At 41.9% G+C, this 18,322-nt stretch overlaps 1 protein-coding gene and 1 pseudogene across 2 annotated transcripts in view; both read left to right on the top strand.

Annotated features, from left to right (window-relative positions):
• LOC311073183 overlaps positions 1 to 18,322 on the top strand; it is a 111,975-nt pseudogene that overhangs the window by 36,218 nt on the left and 57,435 nt on the right. The window lies entirely within an intron of this gene.
• The window catches only part of LOC311072998 (E3 ubiquitin-protein ligase TRIM39-like), a 161,064-nt gene that overhangs the window by 127,045 nt on the left and 15,697 nt on the right, over positions 1 to 18,322 (top strand). Inside the window, exons 2-7 of the mRNA XM_084098393.1 lie at positions 1,980 to 2,536; positions 4,172 to 4,267; positions 4,715 to 4,819; positions 7,349 to 7,441; positions 8,324 to 8,359; positions 14,378 to 14,525. Coding sequence (XP_083954519.1) covers positions 1,982 to 2,536; positions 4,172 to 4,267; positions 4,715 to 4,819; positions 7,349 to 7,441; positions 8,324 to 8,359; positions 14,378 to 14,525 — 1,033 coding nt within the window. The 5' untranslated portion in view covers positions 1,980 to 1,981. The remainder of the gene's footprint in view (positions 1 to 1,979; positions 2,537 to 4,171; positions 4,268 to 4,714; positions 4,820 to 7,348; positions 7,442 to 8,323; positions 8,360 to 14,377; positions 14,526 to 18,322) is intronic.

The following is an 18,322-nucleotide window of genomic DNA, read 5'->3' as shown; positions in this document are numbered from 1 at the left end:
TCACAATACATGTCAGTCGTGTTTGAAATTACTTCTGTGGTTTCATGTTGCTTTTCAACACAGAGTGAGAATATATTATTTTACTAAATTCTATGATACAAGCTATGTTGATTAGCATTGCATTAAAGGGATAGTTCACCCAAAAAAATTTACTCACCCTCGAGTCCTTCTAGGTGTACATGACATTCTTTCAGACGAATACAATCAGAGTTATATTAAAACATGTCCTGGCTCTTCCAAGCTTTATAATGGGAGTGAATGGCTGGAAAAAATTTTGGGGAAAAAATTACTCCACATGGCTCCAGTGGGTTAATAAAGGCCTTCGGAAGTGAAGCCATGGGTTTTTGTAAGAAAATTACCCATATTTATAACTTTATAATCTAAAATAACTAGCTTCCGCCAGACGACTGTACGCATACTTGACTTGCGCCACAAGAGTAACCCGTAACACATGTATGACGTAGGATGTAGGAGTATCGTAAGCTTAGACGCCTCTCATGGTTTAAACAAAAAGGGCTGTGCAACAAACTGAAGCTCCTCTTCTATAATTTAGAAATCCTCCGACATTTCTCTTCAAAATTGCTAATTCGTGACCAGTGTTTTGTTTTGCTCTTACCTCTGAGCTTCCACGTTCACCATTACGCTGTGTGTAGGGTCAAAGGGGCTAGTCTTATATGTAATTTGTCTTGTGTAGACCTAACGGGCGATCTTTGGTCTTGTGAATCTATAATTTGTTCCCTAGCCAAACTGAGGGCTAAGTGAAATTTCATAACTTTATATTTAGGCTATTTAACTTTACCGTTGTAACGTTAGACTAGAGCGCTGACTTTGTATGTTTGACTGAATTGTTTGCTTTATTTCTTGTTGTATAGCTTCTTGTACTTTTTACTTATAGGCTACTTTTATAATGGCTATTGATAAAACTGAAATTTAACAAAAAGAGACAGGGTTTAGTTTTGTAATTTTATTTTATTTTATTACAAATAGAGAGTACAAATGCACATATTGCCTGAACCATATTAATAAGTTTAATATTTTTTAAATTTAAACGAAAAGAGGCAGGGTTGTGTTAAAAAAAGTTTTGTTATAAATAGGCTAACGTTACATGCAGTGAATATAATAAATACGCGTTGCCTGAACCACATTTGTGTGGCTATAATGTTTAAGATTTCTTTAAATGAAAACGTAAAGAGGCAGTGTGGTGTTTTATAACATATTTCATTTTATTGTTGACTAAAATGTACATACAGAGATAACCGGAGTAGCAGAGCGAGCTGAGTGACGCTTTCATTTGCAGAATAACCGGACTTGCGTCCTCCTGAGCTGGACTTGGCATTGAAGTCCGAACTTTGCATACTTGCTATTGAGAAACGCCTAATGTCGGCCCTTGGCTTCTTGTGACAAACACTGAAGCAGTTTTTAACGCAGCAGTCACTTCCAGGCATGGTAAAACAGTGTGGAACCAAGTTAACAACACATGTAAACAATCATGTTTTGCCGCTGGAATCCTGCCAACATGGCGGAGAGGGTGAGGATCCCGCGAAATACCGTGATATCGAGGGGAGGGGCTCTGTACCATGACGACAACTCCTCACTCTCAATAGAGAGAAATGCACATTTCATATGGATTAGCCTACATAAGCAGAGAGTAGGCTATAGCTAGCCGGTTTCTTTTCGTTTTGAATTGTTTTGTTTAAAAGTAGACAATTCAAGCTTACTATATGGAATAACTAATGGAATATGAGGTTAGAGTTAGTGGTGGAGGAACTTCCTGTCAGAAACTGTTGTCTCATATACGCCAGTTTATGGCACGTATGGCTGCTTTGACTGCTTGACAGTGGTTCATAGTTTAAGTTGTTATAACAGATTTTAGTTATGTACATTTTTAACCATGCAACATACATTTTAGAACACAAACTAAATTACTCAGTGAACATTACTTGCTCTCTTCATATTGTCGTCATTACTTACCTTTTCAGCCATGGCGTCCTCCAGTGGTCCAGCACTAAATGAGGAGCTCCAGTGCTCCATCTGTCTGGAAGTGTTCACTGATCCAGTCACCACTCCATGTGGACACAACTTCTGCAGAACCTGCCTGAGCGAGTGCTGGCCGAACTCACGGACCTGCTTCTGTCCACTCTGTAAAGAAAAATTCAGCAGAAGACCTAAGCTCAAGATTAATACAACACTCAGAGAGGTTGTGCAACACTTTAAGGAGAAGCTCAATCCAGGAGAATCTGAGGTGTTCTGTGACTTCTGTGATGGAAGACAGCAGAAAGCTGTGAAGACCTGCCTGACGTGTCAAAGCTCTTACTGTGAGACTCATCTGGAGCCTCATCACAGTATGCCATGTCTAAAGAAACACACACTGATCAATCCTGTGGAAAATCTGGAGGATTATATATGCCAGAAACACAAGAGACCTCTGGAGCTGTTCTGTAGAGATGACCAGACCTGTGTTTGTTTGTCCTGCACTGAAGGAGAACACAGGACTCACAACACTGTTCCTATAGAGGAGGAGAGTCGAGAGAAGAAGGCAAGATTTACAAACAAAACACTTTAAACACCCCATGAAATTCAGATCCCTATCAGTCAGTCACGTTAGACATTACATCGGACTGAACTGATGTATAGGGATCTCGTCTGAGAGCCCAATCACCATCGAGTGGTAACAGAACAAACCAATGCACATTGGTGAAAGAGATTTGCATCTCAAGCCACTTCCCACTTCCAGTTATACAGTATAAGGCAGCGTGCAAACTCACACATTAAGATTTTGCTTCGGAGCAGGGCAGATGTTGTTTCACTCTGCTCTTCAATCATCGTTCAGTGAGTGAGTTGTTCCTTTGTTGGTGTGACTCTCCCATGGTGGACCCAGCATCTCATTCGGGGCTCCAGCAGAGGACTGGATGTCGAGTGGAATCCTCCAACCATGTCCCGCGGCTGGATGACTGGGAACATCGAACGTGACTGATAGGGAACGTCTAGGTTACTAATGGCGCTTTTCCACTGCATGGTACGGTACGGCTCGGTTCGGTACGGCTCACTTTTGGCGCATTTCCACTGCATGGTACGGTACGGTACGGCTCGCTTCGGCTCGCTTTAAATGGTACCACCTCTGTTGAGGTTCCAAGCGTACCGTACCGATACTAAAATGTGACGTGAAAACACTGCAGATCACTGATTGGTCAGAAGAATCATCACTATCAGCGTCATTGTATTTACGACACGAGACACTAAACCCGCTAGATTTAAATAGCCAGTAGACAACAGCCAGCGCTGTAGCGCCTGTTTTAAAAGTATTTGCTTTAAAAAAAAAAAAAGAGTATAAACTTAAAAAAAAGAAATGGCTGAATCGTGGTCAGTGGACGAGGTGCAGACATTCCTCTCGTTGGTTGCAGAGGAGTGGATGGGGAAACACGGAATGAAAAATTCGCATTTAATATGATGATATCATGGCAGTAGAGACGGCAACTATAACGATCAGTCCCACCCACTTTGAAGCGGTACTAACTGCAGTGGAAAAGCAACCGAGCTAAAGCGAACCGAACCGTGCCGTGCCGAGTCGAGTCGTACCACGCAGTGGAAAAGCGAAGCGAGCCGAACCGTTCCGCGCCGAGTCGAACCGTACCGAGCCGAACCGAGCCGTACCATGCAGTGGAAAAGCGCCATAATGTAACCTAGATGCCTGTACACAACTCCTGTACCTTCGCTGAAACGGTCGGGACTCCATCTCTGCTCCTCAGCAGAAAACTTAATGTCAGAGTTTGCACGCTGCCTTATATACCCAGAAGTGGGGAGTGGATTGCAATGCAAATCTTACATTGACTTGTTCTGTTACCACTCAAAGGTGATTGGGCTCTAATGCGAGATCGCAATACATCAGTTCAATCCAACGTAACGTCTCAGTTCCTTCCTTCAGGGAATGGGGGTTACATCAGTAACCTAGACATTTTCTTTCCTGTGTCTTGACATATTGAAGAACCTTTCATTACATCTGATAAAAGCTGATTTTGTCACTCTCAAAACAGTCAGACATGGACTAAAATATTCAAACTATAATTTTGAATTAATTTAATCTTTAAATGGTTTTAAACAAATAAATAAGACTGTAAGAAGATGGAAAGCTATTTTCAGTGATAAATGTGTCTGTGTTTTTCTCTGTATGTAGAATCAGCTGGTTCAAACACAGACAGACGTTCATCAGATGATCCAGGACAGAATGAAGAAGATTCAAGAGATCCAGCACTCAGTAGAGCTGAGAAAGGTTTGTGCTTCGATCAACCCGAGTTCATATCCTGACTCATGGTCATTTCCGATCCCCCTTTCACTTTCTGTTCACTCTCTAACTATCCAAGCAAAAAATTCATTTCAAAAAATTATATGCATCATAATAGTTAAATCTATTTAATAAAAGCGTTGAATTAAATTGTGAGTTCTGCCATCATCTAGTAACCCTCATGTTGCTCCAAACACATATATTTTTTGCCATAGAGCACAAATCTGTTGTATGAGTTCTACTGGAGTTCTTAAACAGCTCGTCCTCAAGAGCAGCATGCAAAACATTTATTTTGTGTTCCACTGAAAATCACACATTTCAAGTGACATAAGGTTAATTAAAGATGATAGAATTTTCATTTTGGGGTGAACTATCCCTGTAAATAATATGTGAATATGGAATAGATTAACAAATATAACTTATCTCGTTTATCAGAGAAACACAGAGGAAGAGAAATCCTCCAGTGTTGAGATCTTCACTGATCTGATCCGCTCCATTGAGAGATATCAGTCTGATCAGCTGAAGATGATGGAGGAACATAGGCGTCGATTTCGGTGGGCGTCAATTTCATTTTGTACCCACCACAGTTTTCAGTGGTTATGAGGAGCAATATGAGAGAGAAATTTGGTGATCATTGTTTAGGTACATTAAACCACGTAAAGCTTTTTCACGTTAGGACTTATATATAAAGCCCATGAGAACCATGGGGAGTCAACCCACAGCCGCTCCGCTGCCCTGCTGAAAATGTGAAGCAGAAGCGCTTAAAGGGATAGTTCACCCAAAAATGAAAATTCTGTCATCATTTACTCACCCTCAAGTTGTTCCAAACCTGTAAGAGTTTCTTTGTTCTGCTGAACACAAAGGAAGATATTTGGAAGAATGTTTGTAACCAAACAGATCTCGGTCCCCATTGACTACCATAGTATATTTTTTTCCTACTATGGAAGTCAATGGGCACCGAGATCTGTTTGATTACAAACATTCTTCCAAATATATTCCTTTGTGTTCAGCAGAACAAAGAAACTCATACAGGTTTGGAACAACTTGAGGGTGAGTAAATGATGACAGAATTTTCATTTTTGGGTGAACTATCCCTTTAATGTCAGATAACGTCTATAATAATTGGACTTTGGGTTAGATTTTTTGACCGTTTTCAGTGGTTATGAGGAGCAATATGAGAGAGAAATTTGGTAATCATTGTTTAGGTACATTAAACCACGTCATGTCATATTGTCAACATGGTACTTAGGGACCGTTCGGTATTTATGGAATGGACCACCGGAGGAAAATAGGGGAGGGTCATGTCTTTTTATTCTTTGTTGAGGGGAGGGTCATCCAACTTTTTTTAGTCTAGGGGGAGGGTCACCCAACTTTTGTATTCATAAAAACAGCAAAATTTCAAAGTGGCTTGTTTGGTGCATATTTTTTGGTGTATATTTTCTCTCAGTCTGCAGTCATTTGCAGTAAAAACTTGAAATATAAATTCTCAGAAAATGCATTTAATACCAATATATTGAAACGTCTGTTTATATATCCATACTCCCTTAATAAAATAGTCCAGACATTAGAAAAATATCAGTCTACATATGCGTTTTATATTTAATATGAGGGAAATACACATGCACATTTTGGACATGACACAAAAAGTCTTTAACTTTTAGGTGGCAAAATATTTTTTTGTAATTCTGTGAATTACACTGCGCAAACCAAAAGCAGGCTAATACTACCCACCGGATGAAGAAGGGTCGGCTCTCCACAGAACATAAAATATTCATTTTATTTTATTTTTTGTGTTCGCATTTATGAGGAAAAAACAATGTTACGGACGTGACAGTTCTCCGTTACGGACGTGACCGCTCTGAAAGCGGCACTAAAAGACTGCTTTAAAACTTTCACAGAGACCTCAAACAGAAAGCACAAATCCTTTCTTTAAAGTGAATTTTGTTTTGTATTAATTGTATCTTAATTTTAATCAATGTTTCATGAACCAATTGCCTGGATTTAATAAATAATAAGTAAATATAGCAGACAATAGATAATCATGACACGGAGGCACCGGCGTGTGAACTGGAGCTCATCTCATAAATGAACCGAAACTTGTATAAGTTAGCCTACTTACCTCACAGACCTGAGAAATACGTATATCTATAGAAAGCTTGAAATGTCTTCTTTTAAACAGAACAATTCAAAACGAAAGAAAACAGACTGCTCTCTGCTTATGTAATCCGTATGAAATGTGCATTTCTCTCCGGCTCATTCACTACTGCGAAGATCGCGAGTCAGCATCATCAACTTTATCTTTGCAGCTGACACTGACACAGAAAACACTTGTTTATTAATAAACAATTAAAATGTCTCCTTGCTATATTTGACATATTCATAATCATTACTTTAGCCGGTTCTTTGTGACAGCTTTTAGGTGCTTTAATGGCAGTGTCACCCACATGTTGCATGAACGCGTCACCACCGCATCAGCACAGAAAACATGGAGATTTTTTTCCAAAAATCGTGATATGAACCGAATCGTGGGTTTGGTCTATCTTTACAGCCTTAGTAAGATGAGAAAGCAGAGGTTGAGTCGTTTGTCATGGTTGTAAAAAAACAATGGCTATCTGAACATATTTGCCAAGCGCAAACCAGTACAGAAGTAATCAATAAATTATCGGGGAAGGTCATGCCTTTTTTCCACAATCATTTTAGAGGGTCATAGAAAAATGTATTGCTGGCGAAGGGAGGGTCAAGTCTATTTTGACTATAGATTTCAAAACTCATCCGGTAGCCCATTAAATAAAAAATGAACAGTCCATTATGAAGCAGAATAGTGGGTCATATGTCTAATGCTTTTTGAAAACTTAAGGCTTTCTTCTTCATAAAACGAGACATTTTTGTATACATTTTTATTTATTTACATTAGTAAGCTACAGGACATCGTCTTTCAAAACATGACCTGCGCGAAAAATAAATAAAATTAATGCGTCATTGTACCCAGCACTTCTGAAAATTCACTTCCAAATGCGTCTCTGTCCCCAGCACATTTCAAACCAAACTGACGTCCATGTGGAGGAACAGCAGAAAGCAGCAGAGAAAAAGGCTGAAGATCTCATTAAAGAGCTGCAGCAGGAAATCACTGAGCTGAAGAGGAGAAACACTGAGCTGGAGCAGAAAAACACTGAGCAGAAGAGGAGAAATACTGAGCAGAAGAGGAGAAACACTGACCTGGAGCAGGAAAACACTGAGCAGAAGAGGATAAACACTGAGCTGGAGCAGAAAAACACTGAGCTGAAGAGGAGAAACACTGAGCAGAAGAGGAGAAACACTGACCTGGAGCAGGAAAACACTGAGCAGAAGAGGATAAACACTGAGCAGAAGAGGAGAAACACTGACCTAGAGCAGGAAAACACTGAGCAGAAGAGGAGAAACACTGACCTGGAGCAGGAAAACACTGAGCAGAAGAGGAGAAACACTGACCTGGAGCAGGAAAACACTGAGCAGAAGAGGAGAAACACTGACCTGGAGCAGGAAAACACTGAACAGAAGAGGAGAAACACTGACCTGGAGCAGGAAAACACTGAGCAGAAGAGGAGAAACACTGACCTGGAGCAGGAAAACACTGAGCAGAAGAGGAGAAACACTGACCTGGAGCAGGAAAACACTGAGCAGAAGAGGAGAAACACTGACCTGGAGCAGGAAAACACTGAGCAGAAGAGGAGAAACACTGACCTGGAGCAGAAAAACACTGAGCTAAAGAGGAAAAACACTGACCTGGAGCAGGAAAACACTGAGCTGAAGATGAGAAACACTGAGCAGAAGAGGAGAAACACTGACCTGGAGCAGAAAAACACTGAGCTAAAGAGGAGAAACACTGACTTGGAGCAGAAAAACACTGAGCAGAAGAGGAGAAACACTGACCTGGAGCAAGAAAACACTGAGCAGAAGAGGAGAAACACTGACCTGGAGCAGAAAAACACTGAGCTGAAGAGGAGAAACACTGACCTGGAGCAGGAAAACACTGAGCTGAAGAGGAGAAACACTGAGCTGGAGCAGCTCTCACACACTGACTATCATCTCCATCTCATACAGGTCTGTCAACATCTGTCTCAGTCAATATGTACAATATTACAGGACAAACTGTCTGTTCTTTAAGGTCCACCAAATTGACCCAATGACGGTGTCCAATGGTGTGGCTGAAGGTTTTCTGTGTGTTCTGTCTTTTCAGTATGCAAAGTGATTTAATTTCAATTACACTTTTATCTGACTCAATTTTATCTTGACCTTGAATTTAGGTTGGAATGCCAATGGATTATTGGTAATTTATATTTATCTAGATATTTTATTATTCTGTTTAACTCTTTACTTTAGATTGTACTTGTTCATTTGGATTCCAATGTTGCTCAGAGTCTCACACCGGCCGTTAACGTGAATCTCACGGTCACAAACTCGCCAGTCCGATCATTAGTCAGAGCAAAGGTTATGACTAATAATATTTAATAGGCCGCCCATGCTTGCCATTATTTAAATAGTAATTCCGTTTGGTCCCTTACAGTCACCTATATAACAACTTAGTTAAAGCTCAAACAATAACCAGAGGTTATGGCTAATTCTATAAAGTAATGTTGCTTGCTATTATTTAAATTGTATTGTCTAGCACCCTATAGTGAATGGAACTATATAACCCATCCATCCATCTAATTCTGCTTATCCGGGGTGGGTCGCGGGGGCAGCAGTCTAAGCAGGGATGCCCAGACTTCCCTCTCCCTAGACACTTCCTCCAGCTCTTCCGGGGGGACCCCGAGGCGTTCCCAGGCCAGCCGGGAGACATAGTCCCTCCAGCGTGTCCTAGGTCTTCCCCGGGGCCTCCTCCCGGGGCCTCCTCCCAGTGGGACATGCCCGGAACACCTTCCCGGGAAGGCGTCCAGGAGGCATCCGGAAACGATGCACCTCAGCTGGCCCCTCTCGATGTGGAGGAGCAGCGGCTCTACTCTGAGCTCTTCCCGAGTGACCGAGCTTCTCACCCTATCTCTAAGGGATCGCCCAGCCACCCTGCGGAGAAAGCTCATTTCGGCCGCCTGTTTCCGGGATCTTGTCCTTTCGGTCATGACCCACAGCTCATGACCATAGGTGAGAGTAGGAACGTAGATTGACCGGTAAATCGAGAGCTTCGCCTTGCGGCTCAGCTCTTTCTTCAACATGACAGACCGGTACATCAACTGCATTACTGCAGAAGCTGCACCGATCCATCTGTCAATCTCCCGTTCCATCCTTCCCTCACTCGTGAACAAGACCCCAAGATACTTGAACTCCTCCACTTGAGGCAGGAACTCTCCACCAACCTGAAGTGGGCAAGCCACCCTTTTCCGACTGAGATCCATGGCCTCGGATTTGGAGGCGCTGATTCTCATCCCAGCCACTTCACACTCAGCTGCAAACCGTCCCAGTGCATGCTGAAGGTCCCGGTCTGATGGGGCCAGCATGACAACATCATCCGCAAAGAGCAGAGATGAAATCATGTTGTCCCCAAACCTGACACCCTCTGGCACCTGGCTGCGCCTAGAAATTCTGTCCATAAAAATTATGAACAGAACCAGCGACAAAGGGCAGCCCTGCCAGAGTCCAACATGCACCGGGAACAAGTCTGACTTACTGCCGGCAATGCGAACCAAGCTCCTGCTCCGGTCGTACAGGGGCCGGATAGCCCTTAGCAAAGGGCCCTAGACCCCATACTCCCAGAGCACCCTCCACAGGACGCCGCGAGGGACACGGTCGAATGCCTTCTCCAAATCCACAAAGCACATGTGGATTGGTTGGACAAACTCCCATGAACCCTCCAGCACCCTGGAGAGGGTATAGAGCTGGTCCAGTGTTCCACGACCGGGACGAAAACCGCACTTTTCCTCCTGAATCCGAGGTTCTACTATCGGCCGTGTTCTCCTCTCCAGTACCCTGGCATAGACTTTCCCGGGGAGGCTGAGAAGTGTGATCCCCCTATAGTTGGAGCACACCCTCCGGTCCCCCTTCTTAAAAAGAGGGACCACCACCCCGGTCTGCCAGTCCGAAGGCACTGTCCCCGACTGCCACGCGATGCTGCAGAGACTGTCAGCCAAGACAGCCCCACAACATCCAGAGACTTGAGGTACTCGGGGCGGATCTCATCCACCCCCGGTGCTTTGCCACCGAGGAGTTTCTTGACTACCTCGGTGACTTCAGCTTGGGTGATGGACGAGTCCACCTCCGAGCCCTCAGCCTCTGTTTCCTCAATGGAAGACGTGTCGGAGGGATTGAGGAGATCCTCAAAGTATTTTTAGGAGATCCTAAAGTAACAGCTGCCCACCTCCACTGAAAACAGCGTTGGTAGGGCACTGCTTCCCTCTCCTGAGGCGCCGGACGGTTTGCCAGAATTTCTTTCAGCCAAACGTTCCCAACAGACCCTCACAGTACGTTTTTGGGTCTGCCTTATGCTTGAACATGGTGTTCGTTATGGACAAGATGTAACTAACACAGAAGTCCAATAACAGAACACCACTCGGGTTCAGATCAGGGGGGCCGTTCCTCCCAATCACGCCCCTCCAGGTGTCACTGTCGCTGCCCACGTGGGCGTTGAAGTCCCCCAGTAGAACGACGGAGTCCCCAGTCGGAGCACTTTCCAGCACCCCTCCCAGAGACCCCAAGAAGGCCGGGTACTCTACACTGCCGTTTGGCCCATAGGTGCACACGACAGTGAGAGACCTATCCCTGACCCGAAGGCGCAGGAAAGCGACCCTCTCGTTCACCGGAATGAACTCAAACACATGGCGGCTGAGCTGGGGGGCTATAAGCAAACCCACACCTGCTCGCCGCCTCTCACCATGGGCAACTCCAGAGTGGTAAAGAGTCTATCCTCTCTCAAGGTGTGTGGTTCCAGAGCCTAAGCCGTGCGTGGAGGTGATCCCGACTATCTCTAGTTGGAACCTCTGAACCTCACACATCTCAGGCTCCTTCCCTGCCAGAGAGGTGACGTTCCATGTCCCTAGAGCCAGTTTCCGTGTCCAGGGATCGGATTGTCGAGGCCCCCGCCTTCGTCTGCCACCCGATCCACTATGCACCAGCCCCTTATGGTCCCTCCTGTAGGTGGTGAGCCCGTGGGAGGGCGGAACCACGTCGCTCCTTCGGGCTGAGCCCGGCCGGACCCCATGGGGGGAGGCCCGGCCACCAGGCGCTTGCATACGAGCCCCAACCCCGGGCCTGGCTCCAGGGTGGGGCCCCGGCTGCGCCATGCTGGGCGACGTCACGGTCCTTGCATTTGTTGACATCATAAAGGGTTTCTGAACCGCACTTAATCTGACCCGTAACCTAGGACCTGTTTGCCTACCAGGGGCATAAGCCCTAGACAACATAGCTCCTAGGGTCATTTGGGTACTCAAACCCCTCCACCACGTTAAGGTGGCAGTTCAAGGAGGGGAACTATATAGCCCCACAACATCCAGAGACTTGAGGTACTCGTGGCGGATCTCATCCACCAACTATATAACCACTTAACTAAAATCAAGCAGTTAGTCAGACATCTAGAATCTTGCCTGAGGTGCTACATGCTCAATCTAACCTGATATCTAGTATGTACTCAACCCTGGACACAGATTAGCAGAAACATGGATACAACAGTAGTACTAGATTCAATAATCTCAGATAAGTCAGGTAAATTTATAATGCCAATTACATAATTATGTCGAAGATAATCAATACAAAACAATACAAAATGCTCAGAAATAAAGAGTAAAATATGCATACCTGACATCTGAATGATGCATAATGCTGAGTGTATGGAAGACCTTCAGCATTACGGGCTGATCAGACTACAGAATCACCCTGAGCCGTTTGCAACATTTCTTTAAATACTCAGAACAAGACAAAACATCCTCCAAATGAAGGCACGAACTAACAATTGGAACTTGCATTAATAAAGATCCCAGACTTGGGTAGTTTAGACCTTATTGAGGAGAGAAGGTAATTTGCATGAAAGACCCTGGTAAAGGGCTCTCCCTCCACAGTAAGAAAAGTATTTCTAAACTCTCTAACTTGTAGCTTTTGGTCTATTCCTCTGGACTTGAGACCATTGTACCAATCACACTGAAACATTTAAAATGATACCAAACATGACAATGTCAATTCACTTGCATTGACAGAACATTGTATTTTTCATGTAATTATTCTGATTGAACAGAGTGAAGGGAAGAATGGGTGGTGTTTGGTGTTTTTAGCCCCCAACGGCACCTTCCAGGCAGTGGGTAGGTTTAAGGTTGAGGTTCGGGTTAGCTGCCTGGAAGGAGCCATTGGGGGCTAAAAACACCATCGAGTAGAATGGGTGAAGGGAAGGAATAAATTGTGAAGGAAGGACAAGAGTGAAAGAAGCTTTCCCACATATTCGCTCTGTGGGGTGTGGAGACGGATGCCTGCATGTGTTTGTTTCTTATACTTGAGGATGCGTTTACATGACACCGATATGCTGAAAATGGAGACGTTTTTCCTTTGAGTTTTCTTCGACACCATTATCAAAACAATCGTCATTCATCTGCTGCCAGGCCATTAGATGCCGATGAAACGCTATAGACTGGACACATAATACACATGTGCATGACATCATCGTCTTCAGAGATTTGCGTACACGGAGACCGTTTTTAAAAGCTTGTACTTTGAAACCCGTTTTCAAAAGTTTGTGTTTTCAGGAACCCAAAACACCGCTGTGTACTGTAAATGAACGGGCAAAACATAATTTTTTTTTTGTTGTTGTTTAACGTTTTTAGCTGAAAACATGACCCTGAGTTCAGTTTAGTCTTAATTGCATCCTAGTTAGTCTCATTGGTAACTGATTACATTCAGCTGTCTGTCATTACGTTTTACTACGTAAGTAGTTATTTTATTGATATTTTATGTGTTATTTTAGTATTTTCCATTTTCATTTTAGTTAAAGTTTTAATAATTTAGTTGTTTTTTGACATTTGTATAAAATTGTTTATGTTTTAAATGTCTATAGTTTTTATTCATTTTTATTTCAGTTGTAGTTTCAGTTAGACTAAATGAAAATAAGAAATTTTCCTGTCTTGGGATTGTGGGGGAAACCAGGGTGTTTTTAGTGTGTGTGGTTTTAGTTTCAGTGAACGTACTCGGTTACTAACGTAACCTCGGTTCCTGAGAGTAAGGGAACGAGTATTGCGTAGCTAATACACAGTGGGGGGAAACTCCTTTCCTCGAGAAATATTGAAGCTAATAATTTAAAATGCAGTGCAGCTGCACAGCGAACACAGCAGAGCGTCTAGCTCGCCCATTGGCTGTGCTGTGGCAACTGCACAACCTATGGCCTAGCGCCTCTGACATGCAACCCAATCAAGTGACTTGGCGCCAGACACGTCAGAGCGCATCTAAATGGGCGTGGCATAAGCCTATAAAGGAAGCCCATTCTGGCCATATAGCAGGATTAAATCGACTGAAGCGACAAATCCTGACAGATTGCAATAGTGCGGCAGGCTACGGAATACTCGTTCCCTTACTCTCAGGGAACCAAGGTTACGTTAGTAACCGAGAACGGTCACTTCGTATTGCGTAGCAAATACGCAGTGGGGACGCAATGTAAAACGCTGCACTATTAACAACTGGCTGCATACAACTGGAGCCTAGGGAAGCACCCGAGGCTCACAGACAAAAGCCACAATAAACCCCAACATAGTGACAGTAACCAGACCTGAGTCTGCTTTCATGAATAAGGGGCTGGAGCATAAGAGCCAGGCTTGCTCCAAACATAAGTCCCAGGACAATTGTGCTTATGGACAGTAATAGATAGACTGATAAGACCAGACATCGTCTGAAAAAAATCCAAAACCTTTAACTCTAATATGTCAAACAAGAATGATGAACCTGGCTTTATTCAATATTTAGATTTCTGTTCTGGATATTTAATCAAATCAGGGCATATTCAATTAGACAATGCTTAATTTGCATATTTAATTATTTCAGAAATGTTTTAATACAGAATATATAAGCAATTCTTTATGTAATCAATCAACTAGGGGAAGTATAATAAGTACAATAATAATGATCATATTTAACAGTCTTCTCTCTCTCCTGCTGTAGATAAGCTCATCCCTGAACACTCGTCCACACACCAAGAACTGGACTGAGATCAGGATTGACTCTGATGTGAATGTGAACTCTCTGCATAGAGCTCTGACTGAACTGAAGAAAACTCATGAGACGCTGAATGAAAAACTCACTCAAACTGGTATGTGAATATCAAATACAGTGAATAGATTATTTTTTTTTGTTATTAACTTTTGGAATATTTAGGGTTGAATAAAAAGTTGGTGATCACACAATTATTTAGTCTCAGTCTGCAAATGATCACACTGTTTGAATAATATAACCATAACATAACTTACACTTGCCATGTTAGCATTAGACTGGTATGATAAAATCACTTACTAAACCTAGTCTATGTAAAGTTATATCCAAACTTTAACTGTTATAACCAGTTATTACAGTATTACTTTAACTTACTTTAGAGACATGTGAGTGATATGATGTGACTATTCATGAACAAACACTAATACAAATCACTGTAAAAATTGTTACATGCTATTTAACAATCACACACACAATTATAAAAAGATTTTCTTTGTCTCAAAATCATTCAATACTGTTTATGCGTCAGTAAATCAAGCGACTAAACGATCAACTTCACATCGTATTGATACTCTTTGTAGCACGAAAATAATCTGTTATTTAAACTGTGATTAAATTATATTCAGAAAGCGATCAAAGAATACTCCCTTTACAATCACTGGAGCTGTCAATCAAACAGTGCGAGTTTATCTGGACACTTGCCAAAACGAAGCTCTTACATCATGTTTGCATTGTTATTTTTGGTGAAAGCATTTGTGAGAGTGCAGAAATTACGTTGCAATGATGAGATCACTGTTCTCGCTCGGGCGGGGCGGTAACATTAGCCAATCACAGCAGTGGGCATTTACACTGAAGTATCACAGCCAATCACAGCAGTAGGTGTTTACACTAAAGACTCACAGCCAATCACAGCAGTGGGCGTTTACACTGAAGTCTCACAGCCAATCACAGCAGTGGGCGTTTACACTGAAGTCTCACAGCCAATCACAGCAGTGGGCGTTTACACTGAAGACTCACAGCCAATCACAGCAGTGGGCGTTTACACTGAAGTCTCACAGCCAATCACAGCAGTGGGCGTTTACACTGAAGACTCACAGCCAATCACAGCAGTGGGCGTTTACACTGAAGACTCACAGCCAATCACAGCAGTGGGCGTTTACACTGAAGACTGACAGCCAATAACAGCAGTGGGCGTTTACACTGAAGTCAGGAAAGAAAACAGCCATTTGTTTCTAAATTGTGGCCATTTTTTTATGTAAAAATTATATTAACATTATAAGTGCACCTCATTATAAAAATAAAAATAAAAATCCAGTTCATGACCCCTTTAATGTCTAATAAAGATTGGTTTAAAGCACTTAATCAATGACAATCTAAAGTGAGAACTATTTATGGTTAATAAGTTGTTAACAAAGCGTTATCTAACTCTTTATGTAAGAGCGAATTAAACAACACTTAGTTAATTACAGTGACAATGAATGAAGAACTCATTATTTGAATATAGTCTATTAATGTATTAAAGGTCCCATATTGTACACCTTTCTGGAGTTTTATTTTAGGTTGTAATGTCCTTAAGAATATATATTTGCGGTATAAGTACCAAAAACCATCTCAATATATTTTTACAGCTCATTTCTCAGGAGCTCTGCTAAGAACAGGTCGATTTTACCCTGTCTAATTAATATTCATGAGCCTCTCTTCTGATTGGCCTGTTGTTTTCTGAGTGATGCATGGCCAGGCCAACCACAGGTAACTAGGGTACATGGTGTATCCTGCTGTGGCTTGGTGATGCTCACACAAGTAAGGTAAATAAAACACCTGTAATGATGGACATTGCTGAAGGAAATGTTATCCGGCCTTATATGATCGAGTCAGACTCAGACCCCGAATCGAAAACAGGAGACAAACAACCACCTCCTCAAACGCGCTTACAAAAGGATGTTTCAGAATGGTAATTAATGTTTACTGTCGCCGTTATTGTAAGAGTATTATAATTACCATTACATCAATGCTAGATTTAACGTTAACGCTAATTTAAACTGCCTGTCAACAAACTTAGACTTTTTTAGTCACATTCGATGTAAATCTCCAAAACATGTACGTTAATCGCTAGTTATACACTGATTTTGAAACACTTAACTGCTTTATAATATGTAACGTTATAACGAATATAGGACCTTTAACTGCAGTTTATAAACTGTTAATTAACTATAAACTGCAAATGCAAATGATTTGCAAGTGATTTGTAAATGATTTGTAAATACTTTATTACTGTATACTTATTATGAATTGTTAACACTTTTACTTACAATTATAAGAAAATTAATGTGATAGACAAAATGTGTACAAGTGCAAAAAGGCCTTTAAAAATCAATCGTTGACAAAACATCAACTATAATCAAATATTTGTGAGACATGTATAGTTGTGTGATATGTTTAAAATATATATTTCATCACAGCTACATTTGAATGGGCTATATATATATTTCTAATCAACACAATGATTTGTTTGCTTTTCAAATATACTATGAAATTGACATATGATTTAATATTATATATGGTTAGATTTTACATAATATGCTACATTTGCTGTGGAGTGTTTCAACATGTTATTTTGTAAGGAAATCTCTGAAGCCATTTTCTCTCTCTCCTCTCCAGCTGTAAACATTGAATTACTTGTGAAATATTGAAGTTCTTGGTTTATATTGTAATAACTTCATCATCTGAATAAAGACTAGTGTTCAATTCTATAACTGATATTGATCATAATCTAAACAGCTTGCTAATTATTATGCAAATACACATTGGAGAATGATTTAAGTTCATGATAAACACTACAACAGACAGACAGGATATAATTAAAACATGGAGGATCTTAATTGTTAAATACTGAATGAAAATACTGAATTATTATTCAATGTAGATGATCCTTAAATCTAGTACATATTCTTCAAGAGAAGCGAGAGCATTAGAAGGCTTCACAATGACAGTGTTTTTCACTTTGCTTTGAGCACAATATCAGCAAATCCGTGCACCTGAGTGAGCTGACGGCAGTCCATCGATGCCAGGAGCTTCTGAGAGCCGGAGACGGTGGGAACAAACTTCTCCATCAGTGTAACCGTCGCAAGCTTCTCCACATCACTGACAGACACAAAGACAATATCAACTCTCTGGAAGATTCACTCTTTAAATATCATATTTAATGCAGCACAATTTTAGCCTAGAAATCTAGACGCACCCTAGCGGCAGCAAAATGTATTTTGCAGTCTAGCAACTCTCCATTGACTTTCGAGCTGCAAAAACCTAAATTGGGTCAGGCCAATCACGTCGTGTATAGAGTAGGCGGGGTGGGCTTAACATAATGACGACAGAGTTGTGACGGTTTCCTGCTACTTGAAAACAAAGAATGGCTGCTGCTGGAGTACAGTCTTTCGAATCGGCTTTGGCCGTGACTCTGGAGGACTTGGAGTTAAGTTTTTCTTTGAGAAAAGAGCACTTTTAAGTCATTCTTAAAAAAAAGGAAGATGTGTTCGTAGTTTTGCCGGCCAGATATGGCAAAAGTTGGATCTATCAACTAACGTTAGCTCCGCTGTTGGGAAAACGCTCTGGTTGGTTGAAGCGAGAGCGTGCAGAGGGCGTGAGCGTGCAGAGCGTCCCTTATTGCGTGCAGAGGGAATTTGAAAGACAGCCGTTTATCCCGCCCCTCGGATTGAGCCGTGTCTATGGTGAGTTGCCAGACCTAACATCTTGATGTAGGTCTGGCTTGCCAGGCTAGTACAATTTATGTTTTGAAGCAAATCTAAAGTGCATGAACACGTCACAGTTGAAATTAAACTGCTGTTAAACACTGAAAGTCTTACCCATACTGGATCTTTCTGACGCTTTGCATTCCCAATC

Source organism: Abramis brama (assembly GCF_963993115.1).
Source record: "Abramis brama genome assembly, chromosome: 22".
In the NCBI taxonomy this organism is placed as follows: domain Eukaryota; kingdom Metazoa; phylum Chordata; class Actinopteri; order Cypriniformes; family Leuciscidae; genus Abramis; species Abramis brama.
The sequence above is the reverse complement of the archived record's forward strand: the minus strand, read 5'-3'. Positions and strand labels throughout refer to the sequence as shown.